At 39.7% G+C, this 17,259-nt stretch overlaps 4 protein-coding genes across 4 annotated transcripts; 3 read left to right on the plus strand and 1 right to left on the minus strand.

Annotated features, from left to right (window-relative positions):
• Nucleotides 1-149: 149 nt before the first annotated feature.
• Nucleotides 150-14,609, plus strand: Tm2 (tropomyosin 2). The gene is made up of 7 exons (XM_003704196.3): nt 150-288; nt 2,871-3,161; nt 4,151-4,284; nt 4,535-4,723; nt 4,795-4,870; nt 4,951-5,083; nt 6,936-14,609. Exons 2-7 carry the CDS (start codon nt 2,922-2,924, stop codon nt 7,016-7,018), a joined length of 855 nt encoding a protein of 284 aa, XP_003704244.1. The 5' UTR covers nt 150-288; nt 2,871-2,921; the 3' UTR covers nt 7,019-14,609.
• On the minus strand, nt 8,016-13,587 carry ear (ENL/AF9-related super elongation complex transcription factor). The gene is made up of 3 exons (XM_003704195.3): nt 13,449-13,587; nt 13,098-13,366; nt 8,016-13,025 (listed from the first exon to the last, which is right to left on the minus strand). The coding sequence occupies exons 1-3, from the start codon at nt 13,585-13,587 to the stop codon at nt 11,235-11,237; spliced, it is 2,199 nt and encodes a 732-aa protein (XP_003704243.2). The 3' UTR covers nt 8,016-11,234.
• Blos1 (biogenesis of lysosome-related organelles complex 1 subunit 1) lies at nt 14,475-15,259 on the plus strand. Its single transcript, XM_012287589.2, has 4 exons — nt 14,475-14,609; nt 14,688-14,760; nt 14,827-15,044; nt 15,107-15,259. Exons 1-4 carry the CDS (start codon nt 14,549-14,551, stop codon nt 15,139-15,141), a joined length of 387 nt encoding a protein of 128 aa, XP_012142979.1. The 5' UTR covers nt 14,475-14,548; the 3' UTR covers nt 15,142-15,259.
• On the plus strand, nt 15,258-17,218 carry Spx (Spliceosomal protein on the X). Its single transcript, XM_003704193.3, has 4 exons — nt 15,258-15,428; nt 15,670-15,753; nt 15,833-16,107; nt 16,218-17,218. The coding sequence occupies exons 1-4, from the start codon at nt 15,395-15,397 to the stop codon at nt 17,064-17,066; spliced, it is 1,242 nt and encodes a 413-aa protein (XP_003704241.1). The 5' UTR covers nt 15,258-15,394; the 3' UTR covers nt 17,067-17,218.
• Nucleotides 17,219-17,259: the final 41 nt, after the last annotated feature.

The following is a 17,259-nucleotide window of genomic DNA, read 5'->3' on the forward strand; positions in this document are numbered from 1 at the left end:
GAAAATAGGATCGCAACAAATCAATTGTTTATCGTTCGCTGACAAACGAATCGGAATATTGCTGGATCCAGTTAGCAGAGTCTCGTTCGAAGGTGAGAGAAATTTTCGAAGGAGGCACGAGCAGAAAATAAACGTTCAGGGCCCCACCCCCGTTAAAGTTTCCGTGGCGGTCCATTTTTGGGCTCCCCCACCTTCGTCTTCGTTTCGGATCACGCTGAAGAAGAAGAAGCTTTTCGTAACACCCTCGGACACTCGACTCGCTCGCGCCACTCTGCTCGCTCAAGTTAGGTAAGTGAATCAGCACCAAGTTCTACCAAAAAAACGTTCGCTTTTCTTCTATTCTGATGGCTGTTTCTGCTCTTTGAACGAGCGAATCGGTGTGAAACGACGCAACGCGAGTGTGAAAGGATGGTGTGGAACGAACGTGTGCGTTGGTTCTTTCGTGGAGGATTCTCGTGGACGTGGAAGCTCTGGCGTGTTGAACGTTCAGCGATGGAGAAAAAGCGTCCGAGAACGGAGATCGAATGGACAGAAGAGTGTTCGATTACCGAAAGCCGAGCTATCAGAAGACACTGCTTCAAAAACTAACAAGCTTCGAAAATTCTTGCCTTTGGAGACAGTGGACTAACTTAATAAGGGATCTTTCAGCTTTTAAACTTGTGCTTTGCCGATGCTTGTAAGTAGAATTAACCCTGCAACAGCTGACGCTAACAATAGTCAAAAATTTCGATCATCTATGAAATATCGTGGTCCACTTAGATGACAAAAATAAACCGGTTGCCATCATCGAATCGTTTCGTTTACGCGTGCTATTTTCAACCGCCGTTTCACGCGATTTCAACTACCTTTTCGATTAAATTGCAACTCGGGATATTTAGAACGATTAAAACTTTACCGAAGTAGCAAGCATGTAGCTGTAAAATTTTGCAGGAAGATCAACGATATCGGACCGGAATTTGCAACATATTCTAACCGCTGCCAATTAATAACAGCATTGCTAACGCTTCAGGAAATTGCTTTTGGGCTTAACGTAACGCAATGGCGTAAGTAGCAGTCGTTTCTGTGTTCAATACTAAAACTTGAATATCCACAATCCCAGAAGTCAAAGAATTCTGTAACTGTCGAGGATCTGCTCTGATGTCATATTGGCACTCGTGGGTAACTAGATGCCAAAACGTTCCAGGTGCTATTTATAAGCTGAAAGAGGTCGAATGTGTTGCCATTCAAACGATCGATTTTATGAATAGAGATGTTACGCCTCTATAATCCTATATTGCAATCGTTAATCATTTGCGGGCCCTTAGAGAGGGATCAAAATTTATCACCTGACTAAACAATTTTGCTTTTATGAAACTTCGTTGTCAATGTCTGAGAAATAGTAGAAAATCGATGGTGAAGAAAGTGCATATGATAACTACTATAGTAGAAATGGTCTTGGTATGCACAATTATTGGGAAATCTAAGAAGTTGACTAGAAAAAAATTGCTTCTTCTTATAATTAGGAAGCAGAGATTATCATTGACCATGGCAGTTAAAATTCTAAGACTACGCTTCTAATTTAAGTCCCCTATTTTTCCTTGAATTACTGTGATGCCCGTACTTCTTCCATTGCTTGATTACCCTCGTTCAAATAATCCATCGAATAAAATTCCTCGAAAATGAACAAGCAACCTCCATAACAAAATAAATTAATTTGCAACCAGCTTTAAATTGAAAATTAAAATATCCTTCAATATACTAAGATATCCTTACTAAATTATCCTTCATTGTAAAAATGAAAAAATATCGGAAGTCGCGATGAGATATTTGTCTTCAAGATTGTCATCGTCAAGATAAAGTATCTAATTTGTGAATTGATGAATCGAAGGGGTTAGAGCGCCCTAAGAATCACGCGAATGTTAAGAAACGAGTAGAAGTTCGAATCGCGAGATCGCGAGGTGGCGGCCGATGATTTCGTAAATGCTATTAATACGCGGCAGTTAGATCGAATGTCGGTCGTCGGTGGCGGCCAAGTAAAGCCCGTTCTTCTGGGTTACGCTCGTGCTTTTCGGCCTCCACGCCTCAACATCGGCCACCGTCCTCTCTCTTCGTCGTTCCACGCATATTTATAGAGCCTGCCTATGGATGCTATTTCCGTAGACGCGACGATGCGCCTCTCTCTTCGTGTATCCGAAGCCGAACGATATCATCCGTTGGATTATGAGTCGCAGAACCCGCGGGGATTCGTGAAAATATGCAAGCTGCCCCTTTGCTTTATGTCCTCTATTTTCAGGGTTAGAACGATGACGAAGCGCGCTGAACGCTTACGTCTTTTTACGAACTTTAACCCCTTCGAACGACATCGACTGGTACGATCAGATTGTCAGACTCTTCTGTTTCTTTTTTATTATTGGTAGTTAAATTAGATGTAGCAATGGAGGACTTCAAAGTTTCTCTTCTGTTAATTATGCAACTGGAATTAAAATTGTAAATGATACAGTTAGTCTCACCGTTAGTTTTATCGACACAATAAAGTAACATGTCATAAAGTTATGTGATGAAGAGTACATTCAGAAGAAATGAGGTAAATGCACGATGACGAGTACAATTTTTTACTAATAGTCCATGCACTGTACCTGACAACCTTGATAATCGAAACCAATGAAAATGTTGGTTCACCTGCCAACTTACCTGAACCACCCACCCGATTTTATGAAATAATATAACTTTGAACCCTACACACTGCTTGCATGATACACAGCTTTATAGATCATATGACAATTTCCATAAACACAAAAGAAACATGGTCTTATAATAAACCTTATTATTTAACCAAAGAAACCCCGTACAACGTTCGACAGATTGAATAAAATGAAACCGGACAATTTCAGCGAACTTGATAGTTTCTCGAAGGAAGCCGGCAAAAGAAAAAGCTCGCCACCATGGACGCGATCAAGAAGAAGATGCAAGCGATGAAGCTTGAGAAGGACAATGCCATGGACAAGGCCGATGCCTGTGAAGGACAGGCAAAGGAGGCGAATATGCGCGCGGATAAAGTCCTTGAGGAAGTTAGCGAATTACAGAAGAAGCTGACTCAGGTGGAAGGAGATCTTGAAGCCAACAAACAAGCTTTGGAACAGGCTAACAAGGACCTTGAGGAGAAGGAGAAGGCTCTGACCAACGTGAGTGCGTCAGACTTATTAATTACCCGATTCGGTAATTCGCCGATTTCCAAATCCACCGATTACCAAATTCCCCGATTACTAAATTGCCCGATTTCCGAATTCCCCGATTCCCGAATCCACCGATTTCCAAATTCCCCGATTCCCAAATCCACCGATTTCCAAATCCACCGATTCCCAAATCCACCGATTTCCAAATTCCCTGATTCCCAAATTCACCGATTCCCAAATCCACCGATTTCCAAATTCCCCGATTTCCAAATCCCCCGATTCCCGAATCCCCCAATTTCCAAATCCCCCGATTTTCAAATTCCCCGATTCCCAAATCCACCGATTCCCAAATCCACCGATTTCCAAATCCACCGATTCCCAAATCCACCGATTTCCAAATTCCCCGATTCCCAAATTCACCGATTCCCAAATCCACCGATTTCCAAATCCCCCGATTCCCAAATCCCCCGATTCCCAAATCCACCGATTTCCAAATCCACCGATTCCCAAATCCACCGATTCCCAAATCCCCCGATTCCCAAATCCCCCGATTCCCGAATCCCCCAATTTCCAAATCCCCCGATTCCCAAATCCCCCGACTCCCAAATTCCCAAATTCCCTAATTTCCAAATTTCCCAATTATGAAACCCCCGAAACCCCAAATATTCAAAGTTCCCATATCCATTATCACCGACACAATTACTAAGACTAGAAAACTTGATCCACTTGGAGCAAAAATCCCAGTTACCCTAATGAACGCCGAACACCGTTGACCCCCATGACTGTTGACGTGTAAAGATACGTGCTACTCCAGCTGTCTGCGTTCCAGTTTATTTTGGATCGGATCCAACGCAGTTTTTCCCGGAGAAGTTTTATTTATATTTGTAGTCTCTTTTTGGGAGATCGATGACTCAGAGTGACGCAGTTTTACGTCTTCTCGTAACCACAAAATCATCTGTTCCCTGTTTCACGGATTTTAAAGGGATCCTTCGTTGCAGGCTGAATCCGAGGTCGCCGCTTTGAACCGAAAAGTACAGCTGATCGAAGAGGATTTGGAAAGATCTGAGGAACGATTGAACACCGCCACTGCTAAGTTGGCTGAAGCTTCTCAAGCTGCTGATGAATCCAGCCGGTAAATTTGTCAAGTTTCTTAACAATATTTCTAGTGTTGTTAATATTGAGAACTCTCAAACGTTGATAATATATTTTCATCCCATAATAATACCGTTATATTTAACACTGATCACAAAGTATTTATAACAAAGGTTAATACCTTTGGTTTCAACTGTGTTTTAAAACGCACCAAATCCAACAATGTATCAAATGTGTCAAATCAATTAGTGAAAGTCTGAGAAGTCAAATTTTGCTCAACATTATTTCAGTATGTGCAAAGTATTGGAAAACCGAGCACAGCAGGATGAGGAAAGGATGGATCAGCTGACGAACCAGCTGAAGGAGGCGCGTCTCCTCGCTGAGGACGCCGACGGAAAATCCGACGAAGTATCACGGAAGCTGGCCTTCGTTGAAGACGAGTTGGAAGTGGCTGAGGATCGAGTCAAATCCGGTGAAGCGTAAGCTTCTTCTTCTTCTTCTGTTCGAAAAATTGGTTATACGCGTTATCATCTTTTCTCCAACTTTGCAGCAAGATCATGGAGTTGGAAGAGGAATTGAAGGTCGTCGGTAACAGTTTGAAATCACTGGAAGTTTCCGAAGAAAAGGTGAGTCATTTGTTGCTCTTCGGTGAGGTTAGGTTAGATCCACCTTCGATGGATTCGTTACGTTAATTGAATTCGTGCAGGCTAATCAACGAGTGGAAGAATTCAAGCGTCAGCTCAAAACCCTGACGGTGAAACTAAAGGAGGCCGAAGCCCGAGCTGAGTTCGCTGAGAAAACTGTCAAGAAATTGCAGAAGGAGGTCGACAGGCTCGAAGGTGGGTTTCGTAACGATATAATTAATCAAAATATTGTTAAAATTTGTATACCATCGTTCGAACAGGAGTCCAATCGTAACCATTACGTTGTGATCGCTGCAGAATATTCTACAGCTTCAGCATTCAGATAATTTTGAATTCAAGCAAAATGCTGATGTAATCTGGCAAAATGACAACGACGCTTTCGTTACCCGCTTACACTGGAATGGAACCAAAGATTCGTGGTCAATTTGCCAATCGCGAGCAATGTCAGCAACGTTTTATCAAACTAGTTTATAGAACGGTCATTCAATGAATATTTTATCTCAATCGATTTCCTAAACTTTTATGGCTTGACCTTTGCAAACCAAGTTTGAAAGCCCTTAAAGTTTCAAAATTGCAAATTTCAAAATTCCAAGAACTTAGATCAATTTCTGATTTATAGAAATGTTAAGGAAAGTATCAACTGTCGTTCCCAGTAATCAATCAGTTTAATCAGTTCCTAGTTACAGAGTTAAGGAAGGTAGTGTATTAGAAATGTTCGCGACAATGAACACCTCATCGTGCAACCCGAATTGATTTTCTTTGCAGACGTACTGCACCAGCAGAAGGAGAAACGCAAAACGATTTGCGAAGAATTGGACAAGACATTCTCTGAGCTTTCTGGCTACTAAAATCAAAAAAAGAAACGAAACCGAGAATATCACTCATACTCGTTCCAAAAAGCACTCGTTTATTCCCTCACACGAAACATTTCTGTCTGGTTAAAGATCCGCTTCAGCTACGTTTTGTCCGCTGCTTTCGAAATTTTGTGTTTTCAACTTTTTACTCTTAACAAAAGTCTTATGTTCGTTGAAGCGATTTGTTCTTTCGCTTTTTTCTCGCGATCTCGTGATCAATCATCTTTACAATTATCCAACAGTTCGTAATTTTATTTTTCCCTGTTCGCTGCTGGAGTATCGTCGCTGATATTCGAACTTCGGTTGCGCTTCGCTTAGTTTTGCGAGAACAGATTAATGTTCGTTCGCGTTAGGCATTGTTTATTAATATTCGCGTACAGAAACACGCGTATCATACACGAGCACACAAGGCGCTTAACAGAATGAAAGAAACGATAAAAATCGATCGAATAAAATAAAAAGCTTCGCACGTTTATGTGGGCCGTCGTACGCCAGGTACATTTGCCAACCCCTCGCAAAAACTGTTTGCCTTACACTTGTGCAAAGGTATACCACACCTCACGATTCTTGCATGAGCAATGTGATTAACCTACGAAGAAAATTACATCTAATTTCCACAGACAGAATTAACGAGCGTGTAATTTTCTTCGCGAGACAATGTGTTAACGACTCACGTTTGCTTTCACACCACGCTCTTCGTGGACAATTTTGCATCGTACCAACACACTGACATACACCACGTTGTACGACAGTTTCCTTAGATTTTCACGAGGCAAGTGTGCTTTTTTTAGGACGAATGCTGTTGCACCAGTACCGATCACTTTCACGTGAATCTCACGTTTTTTTACGTAGGGTTAACATCCCTTCCAGTAGCCGTCGATCAATTCTACATTCTTATTAATTCTAAACCTGACTTAGGTTCATTAAAATAAGTAGTGTATCCGCATGCTTCACCGATAAACCTTATACGCATTTAGTTCAAGGTTTTGTAACTTAAATCGAATTTAAGTAACACTGAAGATATAAGAATTTTGAGCTCAAGAGATTCTTGATACTTGAAGTAGCTACTTGAACTCACCTAAATCGTTTATCGGTGAAGTACACGCAAACGAAGTAGAAAATACGTAGGATACAGATTAGATAAAAGCGACGAAACGAGAAAGGAAAACTAAATGTGTTGCAAACTTTTCCAGACGAGTTGGGCATCAACAAGGACAGATACAAGTCTCTCGCCGACGAGATGGACTCCACGTTCGCCGAATTGGCGGGATACTAAGTCATTTTCTTCTTCTACGCTTCGTATATTAATTACAACGCCGTGCGTGGGGATTGAGCTACGATGTATTGCATGAAGGACTCTCATAGAACCTGTCGTTGCGAGATCGGCGAAGCATGGCCAAAATGGACACCGCGGGGATCGGAAATTATTTATCGAAATTGCACAAATGTTACTGCGATGATGGTCAATTGTACAGAGATTCGTGAGGAATTTAACTCTGTTACTCCGTTGTACGATATATTACACAAGACCCAATAAACTGCTGTAATATGGTATGCGTTATTATACAGGCTTTTGTGGTAGAATTTGGAAAGCTTTCACCTTCAACGATATTTTTCATTTTTCTGGAAAAGGTGAGTATCGAATTAAGTGCTGAATTGATAAATTATAAATTAAATTGGCCCTGTGTTTCACAATTTCTGTGCATCGATAGTTGAAGGTTAAAGAAAAGTCTTCTTTTTGTTGTAACAAATTTTAAATTTATAATATATTTTAACGTTAAATATTTGAATCTAACACTGTTTGGCGATAATTGGCAAGATTCTTTGATGTGGATAAATCGAATTTTACGCTAATAAAATGTTGCAATGAAATGTTAATGTTGTTTCAATTCACGGTAATTTTAATGTTGAATCAACTAATACAGAGAAATAAAATATACAACTCACCAGTCGTGGAGTAGCAGTAGCGACTCGATTCCTGTTCTCAAAAGAAATTAACAATATTTTCAATGTATTCAGCATCGAAATTTTTAATAGAAATTGCAAGTAAAAAAGGACAAAGGTAAGGTGCAGATACAAATATGAAGCTTTTGACCAGATGTTTTTAAAATTGGCACACTATGTGGTAACATTTTTCTAGAGAAGTCTAAATTTTTAAACGCGTCAGATCTCAGATAGAGCAACGACAGAGAGCGTTTTGAAAAAAGTAAAATTTTTGCAATTCGGATAGTAATTTTTAGCTTGATAAAGTTCGTAGAATATCGTAATGCATGTTTGATGGAGGCACAGTTATATGAGATGTTTATTAATCACCAAAGGTACTCATTAAATGTACACTGAACGTATAAATGTACACCGAATGGCATATCAATTCAGGAGTACTGTCTTGTACTATATTCTCGTAGGTCATGATTAATTATACGCAGTTATTCGTTATCTACTATGTACATATCAGTGACAATCCTCGGTTAATCTCCCGGTTCGCGCAATTGTGCACATTCTTTATACAATTAGTCTATCAAACGCTCGGTAATCGTGTATGACTTCGATACGAGCCAATCCGGACACGTATACGACACTCCACAAGAAAGTTAACGCCTAATCGAAACTCGAGCATGCAACAAACAAACAGATAAACAAACAAATATACAATATCTCGTCTGTAAAACATGTAGTGTCTAGGAAACAAAAATAAAAGTGAAAATTATAGCTCACGCACACACATTCAAAAAAGTACGAAGACGTATCCGCGTACGTGTATCAAAAAAATTTCTAACGATAAAAAACAACGGACATGATAATGCAATAACATTCTACTAGAAAATCTCTCGTTAACGTTATCGTTGCTAAAACTGCACCACGTCGCGTAATACGCTATCACGCTAGTGATAAAATTGCAAATGTATCTCTTGACGCGAAAGGTCAAATGTAGTCTACGAAACGGAGTATCTAAAACTTTCTATTGTTAAAAGAAAATAATGCAAAAGAAGCTTCGCTTCTCTTCGAAAAATCTGTTGTTAATTGACGTAACAATGCTGAATTATCCAATGGTTCCGATAAAGTATAATAATGCAACTGTCCTGCAGTTTCCAGTAATGCCCTTGCTCTCCAAAAGACTCTCTTTGATTTATAGCATAATGGTGTCGCGATTTCAAGGAAATCAATAGAAACGGTACAGACTTCGTGGAATTGGATATTTTTGCTTCGCAAACGAATAAAACGTTTCAACGATCGATCTCGAATTTCTAATCACAATCTCCTGCCCGTAACATTGAAAAATTAATGTTACTACAGTTTTGGCAAAGCGTCGTTCGAATGTCGTAGGAAACGATCGGCGAGACGAGCAATGCAAAGAAAATATTGCATTTCGAGTATACAGTAGACTCTTGTTATACTGCAATTTTTGTATTGACTTTAACGCAATTGGGTGCTTCCTCACCCACCGTAGGACACGAGCATTCACGGAAACTGCCGAACACAGAAGGTCAAATCGCGTTATACGTTGTCGCGTTATACAGCCGAAAGTTTCGATATATTGCCAACTTCCGAATTGTCCGCTCGTCTCCTGGCAATATAACCGGGAGTCTACTGCATTAATTAGCGTCTCCTTGACGATCTTCGAGTTCCTTTGATCGACATTCAAAGTATTGTTTCTCTCGAGTATAATAAATAACTTTCTGCAAAAACTATACAAACTACCACAGTACTTATCTAATGTACAATTTTCATTATTTATAAGATAACGTTATCAAAAAACATTAGACTATTTGGTGTATCAATTGCACGCAACATCGTGATCGTTCTATGATGTATTTTACACGACAGCAAAGAATAAAATATGGTTTATCTTCCTCCGTACATTTAAAGGGTGCGAACCGAATATCTAATTTGCGCGGTACATGATTCTTTTTCAGCGATATGGAACATTCATCCTTTCGTTTTAAACGAACACAACCCGAATGCATCACATTAAGAGAAACACATCGACACGTGTTTAAATGAAAAGTAATGAACAATGACTCGAAAATAAGTATAAAAGCATCCCTTATTCTGTTTCCCGTAACGTGTCAATGTTGCTTACCCTTTTTTAACTATTCTATTCAATTTAATACCAGCGACCACAAAGTCGCTGTTAATACTTATGGATTATTCTGTACAAGTAAATAAAAACGTTGCATAGTATATACGATCGTCGCGTGTGAAATATGTGTTGCTTTTTTTCAGTTTTTGCATTTTACTAGACCACAAACGGTGATCTACTTCGTTATACAAGTGTTACGTGTACAATACAAAAAGTACGTCGACGTTTACCAACAGATATAAATTATCAAATGATCGATTTGCTCGCTCTTATATTAATCACGACGCGTATGAAAATATCAATAAATATAATAGGTGTTTTCGTATTTTTTTTTCTTTTTTTTTCTTTTCTTTTCTATGGTTCAGATAGCCGAACCCACGTTAAATCCTCCACGAGATATCAAGAATATATCTATGTTACAAGGCAATGTGATGCACAAAATTCTCAAACGACCCCGATTACCGTAGAAATCAACGTAACTTTTTTTAATATTTATAATACAAGAAATCAAATACATGTATATACGTATATATATACATATACATATACTGTGTCCACATAACACGAATAAATGCACTGTAGACCATGTTCCGATGTTCCTCAGAGAAACTGGTAAAAAATTCTCTATGTTACAGGATTAAAATGTACAATTCCAAATCTGTGCTTTATACAGATTATATGTATATTATCTATGTACAAAATAACAAAAATAACGTACGCTGCAAACCTGTAAGAATGTCAGAAAATAAACTAATCTCGAAACGTCGAAGAATCCTGACTTACAAAAAAAAAACAATGCCGCGTGTCTCACGATTCGTACAAAGAATTCTTGTTTTCTATACAAAATCGTCTGCGTACCGCTGTAACGCAACCAAAAGTGACTGGTCGACGAATGAAACGAAAAATACACGACAGATCGAACAATATGCCCAGACGAAAGCCAACTCCTATTCTCTTTTCGTTAAGGAGGTGTAGCCATTGGCGTAACTAGATAGGAACCAGGATGAGTCTCCCCACCTAAACTATAGTACGGATGTACTTTATTTAGAAATTAGGATATCTTCAGACTTTTAACTTCCAATTAACAGATTCCTAAATTGTCCAATTTCTAGATCCCCCAGTTTCCAAAGGATGAAATTTAAAAATCCCCACTAAGCCACTTGGTCATACCTGATGTGGAACTTTAAAACTATAAATAAAACTAAAGAGCCACCCCAGATGAAGGTGCTAGTTACGGCAATGGATATATCTGCGAATCTTTCTGGGGTCCTATGTATACATACATATATATATATATGACTCATATTAATATTGAAAGTATCCGTTGTAAGCTCAAATAACTTAGTGACTTAATACATAGATTAATAATATGTAATAACGATGGATGTGTCATGATTTAGGCTACAGACGGTCACGACGCGAAGAACTGTTGCAGGCGCTGCACCGTTCTACGATCCAGGGCGCACAGGTCAAAGTCAAACGTCTTCTTCGTGATCTCGTACTGACCCGTCTCCGCGATTACCTGAACAACTCGCTGTAACTCTTGGTTATCCTGCAACGTCATAATCTTCTGTTGCAAGTCCTTCAATTGAGACACGTAGTCCTCCGAGAACACCGGTGGTTCTCCCAGATCCGAGTCTACCAGGGTGCTGTTCGTCGAATCAGGAGCCACTTGTTCCGCTTCCATCTCCGCACTTTTCTCTACTATCTGTTCAGTCGCATTACGATCCTCCTTATCCTTCGCCGGGTGGACCGTTTCCTGATCCACCACGACCGGTGATTGACTCGAAGAGACTGGTTCCAAAGGAGGAGACGTAGAATGACCTCTGTCCTTCTCTCTTTTAACCACGTGCTCCTCGTCGCCTTTGCTTTCGCTCCTCCGTTTCCTTTTTCGAGTTTCCTTCTCTTCGCCTTTGCTTCCCTTCGGTTTCTCCTTCTTGTTTCGATCTACCTTCTCCTTTTTGATATCCGGTGGCATCGCGGGTGACAGCGGTTTCGCCATTTCCGTGGGAGGAGTGGATACCGTCTGATTCTCCACCTCCTTTTTAACGTTAGGCGCTAACTTCGATTCCGTGAAGGAATCGTCGTCCACGGATGGTGCCGAGTCGCTGCTATCCCTTTCCGGCATCTCTACCAATAAGTTAGGCACGTTATTTTGTTTCTCGGACGACGACTTTATTCTCTCGCGTTTCTCCTTCTTCTCCCTGTCTTTACTACTATCCCGTTTGTCCTTCTTATCCCTCTTCTTGTGTTTATGTTTCTGTCTGTCCTTTTCGCTTTTGCCATCTTTCGTTTTGTCGGATTTCTCAGGCTTCTCCGACTTCTCAGTCTTCAACAATTTCTCTTCCTTTGGTTTCTCGTTCTCCTTGGGAGGTTTCGGCGACTTTCTGCCCTCTTTCGCCGATTTGTACTCTTGGCTCTTCTCCTTCTCGGGTTTCTCCGATTTCTCCGGTTTATCGCTCTTCTTCTCGCTTATCTTTACGGACTCCTTCGAGGCGGATCGTTCGCCTTCTTTGTACTTATCCTTCCGTTCCTTGTCGCGATCTTCCTTGTGCTTTTTCTTGTCCTTTTTCTTTTCGCTTTTCGAGGAATCCGCGACGTTCTTCGAGCTGTCCTTCGACTTATCTTTTTCCTTGGTTTTGTCCTTCTCTTTCTCCACGATTAGCTTTTTCAACTCCTTCTCCTTGGCCTTTGGAGAAGCTGGCCTCTTCGCTGGAGGAAGAGAAGGACTCGGTGGTCTCTTCAACGGAGCTGGGGGAGGCGATGGGGGTCTCTTATTCGAAGGACTCGAATGACTCTTATTTGTCGGACTAGCAGGCCTTTTTGATTTCTCTTTGCTACGACTTTTCTCTTTCGATTGATCTCTGGTCTTCTTATCCTTCTTGTCATCCACTTTGTCTTTCTTACTATCTTTATGAGGACTATCCTTAAGCTTAGATTTATCCACCTTATCGGACTTCTCGGGTGCAACTAACGATTTGGAAGCCGATGATTTCTCCGGCTGTGCAGGCTTCTTGACATCCTGGGAAACTTTCGTGGGTTTCAAGGGAGTTCCAAACAGTTCAGCAAACGAATTTGACATTTTTGACTCCACATTTTTGTGCTTTTTCGAGTCGCTTCCGCTCAATTTTGGTTTACCAAGCATTGCTGGAGTTTTGGTTTCATTCTTTTCGATCGAATTTTCGGAACCCGTCACGACAACCTGTTTATACAATGTCTTTTATAAACTATCCAAAATGATATACCTATATGAATTAAAATAAAATATACTTACGCCACCACCCTTTAATAGTTTCCGTCTAAATTCATCCGAAGGATTATTAATTATTTCTGTATGCCTTGTGACATTTGTGATAGCAGGACCACTTGGTTGCAAATCAAGGTCGTATAAAATTTCTATCTTTTTGGTACCTTCCTCCTTGTTCTTTAAATAAATATGAATGGGGATCTCAAAACCAGCATACCCAGATTCTTTTATCACAAATGGTGGTTCTTTCAGGACCCTCTTTGGTTTTGAGAATGTTTCGTGTAATTGAAAAACCACTAAAATTTGAAGCACAAAATGGTGAAACACGATTTACTTCATACCCACGAGTAAACAGTATTCACCCAAAGGTATATTTACCTTTTTCCACATAGTGATGTATTTCAGCATTATCGATACCCCTCACAAACACTTCCCAGTCGTGAGTATAACCCTGAGGAGTGGTACGCATACGTAACATGGATGCGTGACCACATTCTAATGTAATGCGAATTGCCATTCTCTCATATGAAATTTTTGAAGCACTCTTTCCCAAAGAAAAACAGAGAGAGTTAATTACTTGGGTATGCGAAGCAATTACTTTACATTTTTAATTATCTCGTTGCACGTGAATGAAAACTTTGACAAAACATTAATTATCAGATTCTTCACAGTGCATTTGCTACCATTATCCAGCAACTTATGCTAGATGTATAAATAATGGCAACACGTCTTTTCTAATTTTCGAACTCTTGAGATTCTGGTACATCGTTTGGTTACACTTGTTTTGTATGAAAATGTTGACCACCTCATTAGAGCAGAATGTTGTACTCGGCAAGTTGTTTGCAGAAGGCAATTCGGCCCGTTGCAATTGGAATAATTTTCGACGTTCCTTTCAGTCAAATTCGATTCGATTATCAACAGGTAAACTTCACACTAACCAGAATTAGTCGCCATACTCGTTACTCCGTATACTAGAAATTAAAAAATTCGTGTACACCGCCATCTACTGGCGAACACTAATCTTTTGACGAAGAACTTTTTATCCAAATGTTTGTTTTTGTATTTACTGTTCTGTCCAATCATTGATTGGCAAAATGATACATCATTTATCAGAACATACTATGTAACCGATATGTAACCCATTGTTTATTGGTCGATATTTTAACTATTAGCCTAACTCATAAGATGATACGGTTACAATGCTTATCCTCACTGTGATATATTAAGGCAAGTTCACAAGAAACTTTGACACTAAAAATGTCACATTACCAGATAAACTTCCCTTGATCAATAAGCAAAACAAAGCATCCAATTGTGAGTAAACTGCTGTAAACAATACGCTTACTTCAATAGCATACCCTAAGTGAAAACATGATATTCCTTCTAGATTTTTAAAGAGGAATAAGTCTAGTACTTTTGTACATATAACCTGTAAAAGTCAGTGCTTTACAAATTATTGTATTTATTTATTGGCAAAAATGTTGTCTACAATTGTAAAGGAGCATCAAAGTAAACAAGCAGCAAGGAAGGAGAGACAAGGTATGATTAGACAGTTTTGTTTGTCTGCAAATGTATTATGGGCATAAATTGTTGTTGAATGTAATGTTGTTTTGGCAGAACAAAAAAGGAAAGAAGCTGTACAAGCTGCAAGTAATTTAACACAGGCTTTAGTTGACCACCTAAATGTAGGGTAAGTAATGAATGATAAAAAAATTCAATGGTACAAGCATTGTCAAATAAATATTTTATAATACAGGGTAGCCCAAGCATATTTGAATCAAAAGAAATTGGACGCAGAAGCAAAACAGTTACAGCATAGTGCAACAAATTTTGCAAAACAGACACAATCCTGGTTAAATTTGGTGGAAGCCTTTTCAAGCGCATTGAAAGAAATTGGTGATGCTGAAAACTGGGCACGTAGTATAGAAGGTGATATGAGAACTATAGCAACTGCTTTGGAGTACTCTTATAAAGGTAAGTTGTTTTTATGAATCATAATATATAAGCAAAATGATTCATCAAAATATTTATTTTAGCAACTCAAGAAGCTCCAGGACCCAGTGCTACTTGAACAACCAATATTTCAAGGGTATTTCATTGTATATTTGTTTACAGAATTGTACAATAATTTGTTGTTGTTTATGTTAATATGAGTATGTTCAAATAAATTGAAATATGTTGCTTTTGCACGGACGTGTTCATTTATTACATTTCACAATTATTGAAGTTTGAATATCTTGGGCAATAGAATGGTTTAGTGACTTTTAGATATCAGGTTTACCATACCACATAAACATGTTGGAACTCTCAAACTAGTAATAAGCATGGCGGCCGGTCCTATAGCCGAACGTAATCAAGGTAAATTTACGCTCAAAATATCTATTATAACATTTTAGCATCTTTTTCTTTAATTGTAATACATCTATAATTATTATTATTGTAGTAAATTTATTTTGTGAAACAATATAATTGAAAGTATTGTGATGTGTTAGGTTATGTGGACATAAACACTGTATGCACTTCAACAACTAACAATAAGAAATTTCTACCCAGTATCTATTAGTTATTAAGGTTTTAAATAAAATCTTTATATTTTCAGATGCTACAATATACGTTGGTGGTTTGGATGACAAAGTTACAGAGTCCCTTATGTGGGAACTGTTTGTCCAATCAGGACCAGTGGGTAAGCGATTAACACAGTCTAAAAACTAATATCTATTGCTTTTAGATTTTCTATTAAAATCTATTTCACGTATTTTCAGTCAATGTCCACATGCCTAAAGACAGGGTGACTCAGATGCATCAAGGTTATGGATTTGTAGAGTTTATGGGAGAAGAGGATGCAGACTATGCGATCAAGATAATGAATATGATCAAATTATATGGGAAACCTATAAGAGTTAACAAAGCAAGTGCTCATCAGAAGAACCTAGATGTTGGAGCTAATATTTTTATTGGAAATCTTGATCCTGAAGTTGATGAGAAGCTACTGTATGATACCTTCAGTGCATTTGGAGTTATACTACAGACACCAAAGGTAAAGTTTGCAGGAGACATCATAAATATATAAAAATCTACAATGCACTAACTAACTATAGACATTCTGTGAATATATACTAATCTACCATGTTCAAATTTTTGTTACAGATAATGAGAGATCCAGAAACAGGAAATTCAAAAGGATTTGCGTTCATAAACTTCGCCTCGTTCGACGCATCCGATGCCAGTATAGAAGCCATGAATGGCCAATACTTGTGTAACAGACCGATTTCCGTATCCTATGCCTTCAAACGCGACGCCAAAGGAGAAAGACACGGCAGTGCAGCAGAACGATTGCTAGCTGCTCAGAATCCGCTAAGTCAAGCGGACAGACCTCATCAACTGTTCGCAGACGCTCCTCCATTAGCGCCACCACCTATTCCTAATTCGAGTGCAGCGACTCATCAAACAACTCATCATCCTCAGCATCATGTGATGCATCACGGTATGGTGGTACCACCTCCGCCACCCCCGTCAACCCCAGGACCACCGATGGGTCACCCACCACCACCTCCCGTACCACCTCCGCCATCCAGTGGTTTTCCTCCGGCAAGTATCCCTCCGCCTCCGTTGCCTCCAATGTCAATGGCAACGCATCCTCCTTTACCACCTGGTATGCCACCTCCGTTACCACCGATGCCTGTCCCTACGTCACAAGCACAACAAACGACGCCAAGAATGATGGCGCCACCACCACCTCATTGGGGCGTCAGCGGACCACCTCAAGGACAGTTCCCTCCACCTCCGCCTCCTTCTTCTACCGGAGCACCTCCACCCCCGCAATTTGGGCAATTTCAACCTCCACCACCGAGACCACCACCTACTTGGAGGCATCCACCGCCTCCTCCGGTGTCTCAAGGTGGCCCTCCACCGCCTCCACCTCCGCAATTCCGACCACCTTTCCCACCGAGAGGTCCACCTCCACCCCCACCGCCGCATGATTCGAATCAATATTAATTTTACCTCTTTATTTATCATTCCGACCAGTTCGACCACTCGAAACTGTACGATACTTTCATTCTGTCTGCTGTATCGTTTCACCTAGCTAGATTATCTACTGTACAAATTTGTATTTTATCCAAAAGTTTAATAATAAATTTCTTAATCTACGGGTTTGTTTGAAATTCTCCAATTTTTTGGAACTAGAACT

The sequence above is a fragment of the Megachile rotundata genome, chromosome 6 (assembly GCF_050947335.1).
Source record: "Megachile rotundata isolate GNS110a chromosome 6, iyMegRotu1, whole genome shotgun sequence".
Taxonomy (NCBI): domain Eukaryota; kingdom Metazoa; phylum Arthropoda; class Insecta; order Hymenoptera; family Megachilidae; genus Megachile; species Megachile rotundata.

What these genes read in the sequence shown, in the direction of transcription:
- Tm2 (XM_003704196.3), top strand. Translation starts at nt 2,922, where the DNA reads ATGGACGCGATCAAGAAGAAGATGCAAGCGATGAAGCTTGAGAAGGAC. An exon ending in AGGAGAAGGCTCTGACCAAC is followed by an intron (nt 3,162 to 4,150) that starts GTGAGTGCGTCA and finishes CCTTCGTTGCAG; the next exon opens with GCTGAATCCGAGGTCGCCGC. An exon ending in GGAGGTCGACAGGCTCGAAG is followed by an intron (nt 5,084 to 6,935) that starts GTGGGTTTCGTA and finishes AAACTTTTCCAG; the next exon opens with ACGAGTTGGGCATCAACAAG.
- ear (XM_003704195.3), bottom strand. Translation starts at nt 13,587, where the DNA reads ATGGCAATTCGCATTACATTAGAATGTGGTCACGCATCCATGTTACGT. An exon ending in ACATCACTATGTGGAAAAAG is followed by an intron (nt 13,367 to 13,448) that starts GTAAATATACCT and finishes TTCAAATTTTAG; the next exon opens with TGGTTTTTCAATTACACGAA. An exon ending in AACTATTAAAGGGTGGTGGC is followed by an intron (nt 13,026 to 13,097) that starts GTAAGTATATTT and finishes TTGTATAAACAG; the next exon opens with GTTGTCGTGACGGGTTCCGA.
- Blos1 (XM_012287589.2), top strand. Translation starts at nt 14,549, where the DNA reads ATGTTGTCTACAATTGTAAAGGAGCATCAAAGTAAACAAGCAGCAAGG. An exon ending in AGCAAGGAAGGAGAGACAAG is followed by an intron (nt 14,610 to 14,687) that starts GTATGATTAGAC and finishes TTGTTTTGGCAG; the next exon opens with AACAAAAAAGGAAAGAAGCT. An exon ending in GTTGACCACCTAAATGTAGG is followed by an intron (nt 14,761 to 14,826) that starts GTAAGTAATGAA and finishes TTTATAATACAG; the next exon opens with GGTAGCCCAAGCATATTTGA.
- Spx (XM_003704193.3), top strand. Translation starts at nt 15,395, where the DNA reads ATGGCGGCCGGTCCTATAGCCGAACGTAATCAAG. An exon ending in TATAGCCGAACGTAATCAAG is followed by an intron (nt 15,429 to 15,669) that starts GTAAATTTACGC and finishes TTATATTTTCAG; the next exon opens with ATGCTACAATATACGTTGGT. An exon ending in TGTCCAATCAGGACCAGTGG is followed by an intron (nt 15,754 to 15,832) that starts GTAAGCGATTAA and finishes ACGTATTTTCAG; the next exon opens with TCAATGTCCACATGCCTAAA.